The sequence below is a fragment of the Thalassophryne amazonica genome, chromosome 16 (genome assembly GCF_902500255.1).
Source record: "Thalassophryne amazonica chromosome 16, fThaAma1.1, whole genome shotgun sequence".
NCBI lineage: Eukaryota > Metazoa > Chordata > Actinopteri > Batrachoidiformes > Batrachoididae > Thalassophryne > Thalassophryne amazonica.
The window spans coordinates 39819428-39831980 of NC_047118.1; the positions used below are offsets into that span (position 1 = coordinate 39819428).

At 42.3% G+C, this 12553-nt stretch overlaps 1 protein-coding gene across 1 annotated transcript in view; it reads left to right on the plus strand.

Moving 5' to 3' along the window:
- The first annotated feature begins 567 nt into the window (after positions 1 to 567).
- The window catches only part of gga1 (golgi-associated, gamma adaptin ear containing, ARF binding protein 1), a 37797-nt gene continuing 25811 nt past the window's right edge, over positions 568 to 12553 (plus strand). The window contains exons 1-2 of the mRNA XM_034189625.1: positions 568 to 671; positions 6066 to 6150. Of these exons, the coding sequence (XP_034045516.1) occupies positions 629 to 671; positions 6066 to 6150 (128 nt within the window). The 5' untranslated portion in view covers positions 568 to 628. The remainder of the gene's footprint in view (positions 672 to 6065; positions 6151 to 12553) is intronic.

Here is a 12553-nt window from a genome sequence, read left to right on the forward strand (position 1 = left end):
TTGGAGTCAACCGTCCAAAGTAATGGAGAGTGTGGTATAGAGGTGAAGAAGAGAGTGCAGGCAGGGTGGAGAAAGGTGGCAGGAGTGATTTGTGATAGAAGAATATCTGAAAGAGTGAAGTGGGAAGTTTACAAGACAGTACCGTAGTCAGACCAGCTATGCTGTACAGCTGAGACAGTGACACTAACAAAAAGACAGGAGGCAGAGCTGAAGATGTTGCGATTCTCATTTGGGAGTGACAAGGATGTACAGGATTAGGAATGAACATATCAGAGGGACAGCTCAGGTGGGACGGTTTGGAGATATTGAGATGGTCTGGACAGGGTATATAGGGAGAAGGATGCTGAGGATGGAGCCACCAGGCAGGAGGAGAAGAGGGAGGCCAAAGAGGAGTTTTATGGATGTACTGAGGGAGGACGTGCAGGTGGTTGGTGTGACAGAAGGGGATACAGGAGACAGGGTGAGACGTGGCGACCCTTATACGGGAACAGGCGAAAGAAGAAAGGATAGTGACGAAGGATAAAATGAGTTGGTGAACGTGACGTTTGGCTCTTATTTTGAAGGCGTCTCATCCTGACGCTTTACGTCACGCGTCCTTCGAGAGACGCACACGGTGTCTGTTTCAGTGATGGCTGCGCCACCCGATGCAGAGAGTTTGGAATCTTGTATCAGTGAGTAGTTCAAACTTATTGTGTTAAAACAGTGTTGTGCGCTTGGGCAGACACACGCAGAATGTGCTGTGAGAGTCCCGGTGGAGTGAGGTGAGAGCGGCGGCTGCTGCTCTCGTCCCCGGATGCTAACCTGCCAGCTGTCAACAAGCCAGACGTAGGTTTTAGCTCTTAGCTTCACGGCTCGGCAGCTCTCCTGGTAAACGACCAGCTGCACAAGTTAAATCGTGCTAACGTGTTTTAGCACACATAGTTAAAGGTTCATACAGCACACCTACGGACTCGGGAGAAAGTTCTAGACGAGTCGATGTCACATCTTGGCTGTAGACTAGCTTAGCTCTGTTAGCACCTATTTGGACGGTCACCTGAACTAGACTGGCACTGAGTAGAGAGCTGATATTTATTCACAATAAATGAACCCGTGACCTAATTAGTATTCATATAATTTTGATAAACTGTTGGTGTCTAATTATTATGTTTACTTATTAATCTGTTAGGTGTAATTGTTTATGTATTGTACAAAAAATGAAAGCTTACCATTTTGCTTTGTTGAATGGAACATTCCATTTTTCAGTGACTGGAAAATATTATTTCCATTGTATAAATGGAATGCATTCATTGTTGGTTTCATATGACACCTAAATAAATCTGTGTCATTTGATGTTTTACTTAAAATTAGACAGGTTTCTTCTCAGAATTCTCAAGGTTGGCGTTATGTCACTTCGGAAAAGTGGCTAATCCAAAGGTGAGAATTCGTGCATCCGTGACTGGCCACTCGGTGAAAACATGCTTGGTCTGTATGTTCTATTGAAATCAGCTACTTTAGATTTGTCTCTAGTTTGCTTCTACAACCCCTGGCAAAAATTATGGAATCACCGGCCTCGGAGGATGTTCATTCGGTTGTTTAATTTTGTAGAAAAAAAGCAGATCACAGACATGACACAAAACTAAAGTCATTTCAAATGGCAACTTTCGGGCTTTAAGAAACACTATAAGAAATCGGGAAAAACAATTGTGGCAGTCAGTAACGGTTACTTTTTTAGACCAAGCAGAGGGAAAAAAATATGGACTCACTCAATTCTGAGGAATAAATTATGGAATCACCCTGTAAATTTTCATCCACAAAACTAACACCTGCATCAAATCAGATCTGCTCATTAGTCTGCATCTAAAAAGGAGTGATCACACCTTGGAGAGCTGTTGCACCAAGTGGACTGACATGAATCATGGCTCCAACACGAGAGATGTCAATTGAAACAAAGGAGAGGATTATCAAACTCTTAAGAGGGTAAATCATCACACAATGTTGCAAAAGATATTGGTTGTTCACAGTCAGCTGTGTCTAAACTCTGGACCAAATACAAACATGGGAAGGTTGTTAAAGGCAAACATACTGGTAGACCAAGGAAGACATCAAAGTGTCAAGACAGAAAACTTAAAGCAATAGGTCTCAAAAATCGAAAATGCACAACAAAACAAATGAGGAACGAATGGGAGGAAACTAGAGTCAACGTCTGTGACCGAACTGTAAGAAACCGCCTAAGGAAATGGGATTTACATACAGAAAAGCTAAATGAAAGGCATCATTAACACCTAAACAGAAAAAAACAAGGTTACAATGGACTAAGGAAAAGCAATCGTGGACTGTTGATGACTGGATGAAAGTCATATTCAGTGATGAATCTCGAATCTGCATTGGGCAAGGTGATGATGCTGGAACTTTTGTTTGGTGCCGTTCCAGTGAAATTTATAAAGATGACTGCCTGAAGAGAACATGTAAATTTCCACAGTCATTGATGATATGGGGCTGCATGTCAGGTAAAGGCACTGGGGAGATGGCTGTCATTACATCATCAATAAATTCACAAGTTTACATTGATATTTTGGACACTTTTCTTATCCCATCAATTGAAAGGATGTTTGGGGATGATGAAATCACTTTTCAAGATGATAATGCATCTTGCCATAGAGCAAAAACTGTGAAAACATTCCTTGCAAAAAGACACACAGGGTCAATGTCATGGCCTGCAAATAGTCCGGATCTTAATCCAATTGAAAATCTTTGGAAGTTGTAGAAAATGGTCCATGACAAGGCTCCAAAATGCAAAGCTGATCTGGCAACAGCAATCAGAGAAAGTTGGAGCCAGATTGATGAAGAGTACTGTTTGTCACTCATTAAGTCCATGCCTCAGAGACTGCAAGCTGTTATAAAAGCCAGAGGTGGTGCAACAAAATACTAGTGATGTGTTGGAGTGTTCTTTTGTTTTTCATGATTCCATAATTTTTTTCCTCAGAATTGAGTGAGTCCATATTTTTTTTCCCTCTGCTTTGTCTAAAAAAGTAACCGTTACTGACTGCCACAATTTTTTTTTCTTGATTTCTTATAGTGTTTCTTAAAGCCAGAAAGTTGCCATTTGAAATGACTAAAGTTTTGTGTCGTGTCTGTGATCTGCTTTTTTTCTACAAAATTAAACAACTGAATGAACATCCTCTGAGGCCGGTGATTCCATAATTTTTGCCAGGGGTTGTAACAGCCAGCTATCATTGCTGGAATGATGAGATTTATAAACCAAGCAGACCTGAAATGAACCATTGTACATTAAATTGACTTTATTAACAAGTCTGACCCTTTTGAAAAGTGACTTTATTACACGTATTTGTATTGAATTCAGCGACATGTTCACCGACAGAACCCGCTCTAGAGGTTAAATGCCCGGATGACTGACCTTGAGAATAGGAATCTGAAAGCAATAAGACAGCGCTGTGTCGGCACAGCAGTTGACTCCACCTGACAGGTGACCCGCTGACACAACACTGAGCAGTGCGAACTACACCAAGAACCCAAGCAGCATATGTGGGAGCTCACATCTGCTTTCCTCAATTAAAAAAATAATAAAAAATTGTGATAGGATAAATGGTAAATGGACTGAATTTATATAGCGCTTTTCCATCTGCATCAGACGCTCAAAGCGCTTTTACAATTATGCCTCACATTCACCCCAATGTCAGGATGCTGCCATACAAGGCGCTCACTACACACCGGGAGCAATAGGGGATTAAAGGCCTTGCCCAAGGGCCCTTAGTGATTTTCCAGTCAGGTGGGGATTTGAACCCATGATCTTCTGGACTCAAGCCCAACACCTTAACCACTAGACCATCACCTCCCCTAATAGGAGGATAGGATTTGTCCAGTTACTCTTTTAAAAGCACTCCTACAACTGCAAACACCACACAAGCTTCTAATCAGATAACGGCACACTGCATTTGGCTTTCTCATATCATGGAAACATTTTTACGAAAAGGTAATGGAGCAAAACATTTGAGTCAAAAATGCATAGTAAATAGAACCAAAATGCACAATGAATTACATCAGTCATATTGTATTTCGGTCGGACTGTATTTCTGTACAGTGGGACGACAAATGAATGTCATATGACATGCACTCACAAGACATTGGTTGTGTATGTTAAACATGAACAGTGCTCTCTTTGAGTGAATTTGATGGAACAGCAGCACAGATTACTAACTGTCCTATTCATCAGCAGTCCCGTTCTAAATTGTGCCATCATTTATGACATTATAATACATCTGGAAAGTAGTCACGCTGCTTCACTTTTTCTATATTTTGTTATGTTACAGCCTTATTCTGAAATGGAGTAAATTGGAGTTTTGGTTCAATAACTAGTTGATTAGCTGTTGATGTAGATCTGGATAAACTTTCTGGGGATATGTCAGAAGCAGGCTCAAGACAATACTTAACAAGCACCAAAGACAAGATGGCAGATCTTCACCAAAGCACCAGATGGAGCCATCCCAATTTTTGAAAACAAAAAATCAAGGAACAGCTATGAGATCTCCCAAGAAGAAATGGGGAAAAAACTTCAGAATCTGAATATTGACAAGTCGCTTGGGCTAGATAACCTAGATACAAGACTATTTGGCAAACTGCTGGAAAACGTCAGTGGTGCTATGACTGATATATAGCAAGTGCTTCACTCAGACAAGGTATCCTCCCTGATGGTTGGAAGTCTGCCCAAATCACAGCCATCCATAAAAAAAATTCAGTCATCACCCAGAAACTACTGACCAGTAAGCCTTACTAGCATTGCCTGCAAAATCCATCATTCGTGACCACATCCTCAAGCATCTAATGGAGAATAAATTGCTTAGCAACCCTCAGTATGGTTTTGTCAGTAAGCTCTCAACATTACAGCTCCTTAAAGTCAGAGAGGAATGGTCCGCTGCCATTGATGAAGGGTTAGAGGTTGATACCATCTACACATACTTTATGATGGCCTTCAATTTGGCCCAGCACTAGAGGCTTCTCAACCAAGTACATACCTATTTTATCAAAGGACGGGTATTCAACTGGAGCACAGCATTCCTACTCACACATGTACTTGGTTGTAGGTGTAGGTGGCTCTGTCCCTTCTTGTTTCTTCTTCTTCTTCTTTTTTAATATTTAGGAGTACCTTAGTATACACTAGTAGAGTTCCACCTTAGATTTGGAATGTATAATAGAAGATATACCTTACTGAATTTTCATGGCAGCAAAAGATAAATGGGACGTAATCTTCAATATTACAAGAATTGTCAACTATGTTGTTTGTCAAACAACAATAGCAAGTCTTACCCGATCTGTGGATGGCCAGAGTCGCACACACGACATCACTTTTGAGATCCTTGAATTCTCCTATGTTTTGGAAGAATGGCATTTCGTCCATCCAATAAAGTTCCACAGATTTGTGGCCAAGATGCACTGAAGCTGCTTTGGTGCCAGAGTCTTAGTGCCCAATGTTGAGGGTCTGTGCTTCACACAGTCTACAACTCAGAATGCAAATACATTTGGTCAGTATTCAAGTCCCTGTCAATAGCTTGCAAGTGTGTAAACTGTTTGTGACCCTGAACAAAAAGTGAGAAGACAAAAAAATTATATACCACTAATTACACCGTTGCAGGTGACTGGTGATTTTTGCAGGCAAGGGTGGACATGCGCTGTAAAGCGCATCTGAGTGTTGCCCTCATTAACACAGATGTGATGTCTGTTAATAGAACAGTTTAGGGCTTCAGTTTGGACCCAGAAACATGTTTTTTTTTGTGGCTCTTTTAAATTGTCGTCAGGTTGACTCAGCTCATAGCTTGTAACTGCTCAGGTCTGACTGTAACTTCAGTCTTGTTCTTTTGTTTGTATGTTTTTTAAGGCTTTTTTTTTTAAATAATGAGGCTCATAAGACAGCACTGCATGTTTTGCTCACTGCAAAAGCTATGCAAAGATTTCAGGTGATGGACTCAAGTTCGGTGTGATTGGATTTAGCCCTGAACAGCCAGAAGTGAAACACTGTTCTGTGTTGAGTCCAAGTGATGTTCATACTGGAAACTCTTCTGCTAATATTTCAGACAGAGCAACAAACCCCCTCAACAGAGACACGGACTGGAGCAGCATCCACGCCTTCTGTGACCAGCTCAACAATGATTTGGAGGGGTAAGAGGAGGCCACATGGCTGGGACATCTGCTGTGCTTCATCCCTTAGTTCACTGGCTCCCAAACCTCCCCAGGGGCAAAGACCCAGAGCCAGTGTAGGAGGGACTGAGGAGAAAATATGGAGCAGAATTATAGATGAATATGACTCGTGCAAACACAAAAGACGTTTTATGATGTGCATAGTGATGCTCAGATTGATAGTGTTTCAAGTGTAAATGTTAATTTCTCAAGAAACTGTTGGATTGGACAAAATCTGATTTGCTATTGTCATTTTTGAAAATAAATAAAAATATGCACTTCATATTCTTGATTACATCATTTCAGGACAGTTCAAAGACAAAGCAAATCCAAGGTGGAGCTGCATGTTGAATTGGCACAGGTTTTACGCAGGATGCCCTTCCTGACGTATTTGAACCCGGAACCTTCTGCACTGAAACCAAGCGCATTGACCACTTGGCCACCACCCCTGCCTATATATATATATATATATATATATATATATATATATATATATATATATATATAAAACTAAGTAATCACATGTACAGTAGCGTTCAGAATAATAGTAGTGCTATGTGACTAAAAAGATTAATCCAGGTTTTGAGTATATTTCTTATTGTTACATGGGAATCAAGGTACCAGTAGATTCAGTAGATTCTGACAAATCCAACAAGACCAAGCATTCATGATATGCACACTCTTAAGGCTATGAAATTGGGCTATTAGTAAAAAAAAGTACAACCCCTGGCAAAAATTATGGAATCACTGGCCTCGGAGGATGTTCATTCAGTTGTTTAATTTTGTAGAAAAAAAGCAGATCACAGACATGACACAAACCTCAAGTCATTTCAAATGGCAACTTTCTGGCTTTAAGAAACACTATAAGAAATCAGGAAAAAAAAATTGTGGCAGTCAGTAACGGTTACTTTTTTAGACCAAGCAGAGGGAAAAAAATATGGAATCACTCAATTCTGAGGAAAAAATTATGGAATCATGAAAACAAAAGAACGCTCCAACACATCACTAGTATTTTGTTGCACCTTTTATAACAGCTTGCAGTATCTGAGGCATGGACTTAATGATTGACAAACAGTACTCTTCATCAATCTGGCTCCAACTTTCTCTGATTGCTGTTGCCAGATCAGCTTTGCAGGTTGGAGTCTTGTCATGGACCATTTTCTTCAAGTTCCACCAAAGATTTTCAATTGGATTAAGATCCGGACTATTTGCAGGCCATGACATTGACCCTATGTGTCTTTTTGCAAGGAATGTTTTCACAGTTTTTGCTCTATGGCAAGATGCATTATCATCTTGAAAAATGATTTCATCATCCCCCAAACATCCTTTCAATTGATGGGATAAGAAAAGTGTCCAAAATATCAACGTAAACTTGTGCATTTATTAATGATGTAATGACAGCCATCTCCCCAGTGCCTTTACCTGACATGCAGCCCCATATCATCAATGACTGTGGAAATTTACATGTTCTCTTCAGGCAGTCATCTTTATAAATCTCATTGGAACGGCACCAAACAAAAGTTCCAGCATCATCACCTTGCCCAATGCAGATTCGAGATTCATCACTGAATATGACTTTCATCCAGTCATCCACAGTCCACGATTGCTTTTCCTTAGCCCATTGTAACCTTGTTTTTTCTGTTTAGGTGTTAATGATGGCTTTCCTTTAGGCGGTTTCTTACAGTTTGGTCACAGACGTTGACTCCAGTTTCCTCCCATTTGTTCCTCATTTGTTTTGTTGTGCATTTTCGATTTTTGAGACATATTTAAGTTTTCTGTCTTGACGCTTTGTCTTCCTTGGTCTACCAGTATCTTTGCCTTTAACAACCTTCCCATGTTGTTTGTATTTGGTCCAGAGTTTAGACACAGGTGACTGTGAACAACCAATATCTTTTGCAACATTGTGTGATGATTTACCCTCTTTTAAGAGTTTGATAATTCTCTCCTTTGTTTCAATTGACATCTCTCGTGTTGGAGCCATGATTCATGTCAGTCCACTTGGTGCAACAGCTCTCCAAGGTGTGATCACTCCTTTTTAGATGCAGACTAACGAGCAGATCTGATTTGATGCAGGTGTTAGTTTTGTGGATGAAAATTTACAGGGTGATTCCATAATTTATTCCTCAGAATTGAGTGAGTCTATATTTTTTTCTCTCTGCTTGGTCTAAAAAAGTAACCGTTACTGACTGCCATAATATTTTTTTCTTGAGTTCTTATAGTGTTTTTTAAAGCCAGAAAGCTGCCATTTGAAATGACTTTAGTTTTGTGTCATGTCTGTGATCTGCTTTTTTTCTACAAAATTAAACAACTGAATGAACATCCTCTGAGGCCAGTGATTCCATAATTATTGCCAGGGGCTGTAGAAAAGGGGGTGTTCACAATAATAGTAGTGTGGCATTCAGTCAGTGAGTTTGTCAGTTTTGTGGAACAAACAGGTGTGAATCAGATGTCCCCTATTTAAGGATGAAGCCAGCACCTGTTGAACATGCTTTTCTCTTTGAAACCCTGAGGAAAATGGGACGTTCAAGACATCGTTCAGAAGAACAGCGTAGTTTGATTAAAAAGTTGATTGGAGAGGGGAAAACTTTTACGCAGGTGCAAAGAATTCTAGGCTGTTCATCTACAATGATCTCCAAAGCTTTAAAATGGACAAAAAACCAGAGACGCATGGAAGAAAACGGAAAACAACCATCAAAATGGATAGAAGAATAAATAGAATGGCAAAGGCTCACCCATTGATCAGCTCCAGGATGATCAAAGACAGTCTGGAGTAAAGCTAATTTATTTGCAAGAATCCCCCGCAAAGTCCCTCTGTTAAATAAAAGACGTGCAGAAGAGGTTACAATTTGCCAAAGAACACATCAGCTGGCCTAAAGAGAAATGGAGGAATATTTTGTAGACTGATGAGAGTAAAATTGTTCTTTTTGGGTCCAAGGGCCACAGTTTGTGAGACGACCCCCAAACTCTGAATTCAAGCCACAGTTCACAGTGAAGACAGTGAAGCATGGATGGCAAGCATCATGATATGGGCATGTTTCTCCTACTATGGTGTTGGGCCTATATATCGCATACCAGGTATCATGGATCAGTTTGGATATGTCACATACTTGAAGAGGTCATGTTGCCTTATGCTGAAGAGGACATGCCCTTGAAATGGGTGTTTCAACAAGACACTGACCCCAAGCACACTAGTAAACAAGCAAAATCTTGGTTCCAAACCAACAAAAGGGGTTGGAATGGAGGGGGAGGTGATGGTCTAGTGGTTAAGGTGTTGGGCTTGAGTCCAGAAGATCATGGGTTCAAATCCCCACCTGACTGGAAAATCACTAATGGCCCTTGGCCAAGGCCTTTAATCCCCTATTGCTCCTGGTGTGTAGTGAGCGCCTTGTATGGCAGCACCCTGACATTGGGTTGAATGTGAGGCATAATTTTAAAGTGCTTTGAGCATCTGATGCAGATGGAAAAGCGCTATATAAATGCAGTCCATTTACCATTTAACAAAATTAATGCCTTGCAGATGTGAAGAAATCATGCAAAACTGTGGTTATACAACTAAGTACTAGTTTAGTGATTCACAGGATTGCTAAAAAGCAGTTTGAACATAATAATAATACTAATACATAATACCAATTGAACTAATTGAACATAATACTAATAGCTACTATTATTGTGAACACCCCCTTTTCTAATTTTTTTACTAATAGCCCAATTTCATAGCCTTAAGAGTGTGCATATCATGAATGCTTGGTCTTGTTGGATTTGTGAGAATCTACAGAATCTACTGGTACCTTGTTTCCCATGTAACAATAAGAAATATACTCAAAACCTGTATTAATCTTTTGAGTCACATAGCACTACTGTTATTCTGAACACTACTGTACATAAGTATTTGCACTCTTTGCTCAATACTTTGTTGATGCACCTTTGGCAGCAATTACAGCCTAGAGTCTTCTTGAATATGATGCCACAAACTTGGCACACTTAACTTTTGGCAGTTCTGCCCATTACTCTTTGCAGCACCTCTCAAGCTCCATCAGGTTGGATGGAGAGCGTCGATGCACAGCCATTTTCAGATCTCTCCAGAGATGTTCAGCTGGATTCAGGTCTGGGCTCTGGCTGGGACACTCAAGGACATTCAGAGTTGTCCTGAAGCCACTCCTTTGATATCTTGGCTGTGTGTTTAGAGTCATTGTCCTGCTGAAAAAGTAACCATTGCCCCAGTCTGAGGTCAAGAGCACTCTGGAGCAGGTTTTCATCCAGGATGTCTCTGTACATTGCTACATTCATTTTTCCCTCAATCCTGACTAGTCTCCCAGTTCCTGCCGCTGAAAAACATCCCCACAGCATGATGCTGCCACCATCATGCTTCACTGTAGGGATGGTACCTGGTTTCCTCCAACCATGACGTCTGGCATTCACACCAAAGAGTTTAATCTTTGTCTTATCAGACCAGAGAATTTTGTTTCTCATGGTCTGAGAGTCCTTTAGGTGCCTTTAGTCAAACTACAGGCGGGCTGCCATGTGCCTTTTTACTAAGGAACCGCTTCCGTCTGGCCACTCTACCATACAGGCCTGATTGATGGATTGCTGCAGAGATGGTTGTTCACCTCTCTCCACAGAGGAATGCTGGCGCTCTGACAGAGTGACCATCATGTTCTTGGTCACCTCCCTGACTAAGGCTTTTCTTCCCAGATCGCTCAGTTTAGACGTGCAGCCAGCTCTAGTTAGAGGCCTGATGGATTTCCATGTACGGATGATGGAGGCCACTGTGGTCATTGGGAGCTTCAAAGCTGCAGAAATGTTTCTGTATTCTTTCCCCAGATTTGTGCCTCAAGACAATCCTGTCTGAGGTCTACAGACAATTCCTTTAACTTCATGTTTGGTTTGTGTTCTGACATGCACTGTCAACTGGGGGACCTTATATATAGACAGGTGTGTGCCTTTCCAAATCATCTCCAGTCAACTGAAAAAAAAAAAATGTAGATACTTTCCGGATGCTGTGTGTATATATATATATATATATATATATATATATATATATATATATATATCTCCTCCAGCACTCAGCCACAAGCTCTGCATATTTTGCTCTCTTCCTCTCCTGGGCTTCCTCCATTCTGTCCTCCCAGGGAACTGTTAGCTCAAGGAGCACCACCTGCTGGCTGGATGTTGACATCAACACCATGTCTGGACGGAGTGCCGTGGCTGCGATGTTGTCTGGGAATCGCAACTGTCTCCCCAGATCGACCAAGAGCTGCCAGTCTCTTGCTGTTGTAAGCAGGCCCCCTTGAGTGTTCTTGGAGGGCTGAAGTTTCTCCCCTGCTCGGACAAAAGCAATTGCGCTCTTGGTTGGTTGTTGTCCCTTGCTGATGTTGATGCCGGTACAGATGGTGTCTGCTATTGCCCGCAGGACCTGGTCATGGCGCCAGCGATACCTCCCATCTCCCAGGGCCTTTGAGCAACAGCTGAGGATGTGTTCTAAGGATCCCTTCTTCTGGCAGAGCTGGCACACAGGTGAGTCTGTCAGGCCCCAGGTGAACAGGTTAGCAGGGCTTGGGAGGACATCGTATACCGATTGGACAAGGAACTTGAAATGATGTGGCTCCGCCTTCCACAGCTCAGTCCATGTGATTTTCCGGCTTGTGACATGCTCCCACTTGGTCCAAGCCCCCTGCTTACTCACGCCCACCACTCTGCTGAAGCGAGCCTCTTCCACCTCTGCCCGAACCTCCTCCTGTATGAGCTTCCGCCTTTCCTTCCCTTTAGCTCTGCTGAAGCAAGGCTTCGGGATGCTACCCAGCCCTGCCCAACCTGTGGCCACTGTACCCACCAAGGTACTGTGCCACAGCCTTGCCTCTGCTCTCTCCACTGCGTCCTGGGCATGCCACTTCCTTCCTGTGCGAACCTCCACACCTGCTGAGGATACATTCCCATCAGCGGAGTCTCTGTAGAGCAGGACTTCTCTGGCCCGGGCTACCTTGAACTCCTCTGTGACACTGCTGAACGGAAGCTGGAGCTTAGCCCGGGCCCAAACAGCGCAATACTGCTCAGACTCCGTGGCAGGCCGAGCCACCTGCGCAGGTGCTGACTGATCTTCCTCTCAAAGCCCTCCACGGTCGTAACTGGGAATCCATACATCAGCAGTGGCCAAAGGAGATGAGGCAGGATGTTATGCTGATAGATCCAGGCCTTGAACTTCCCGGGAAGCCCAGACTTATCCACAGCTAAGAACCACTGGTTGAGGTTGTCGCCGGCTGCTTGGTGTGCAGCGGTGTCCTTCAGATCACCAGTGAAGAGATTTTCGAGGCTCTTCACTGGTTTTTCGGACACAGACGGAATAGTGGTGTTTCCCAGACTGAATCGGAAGCGGTCTGTCACCTTCCCT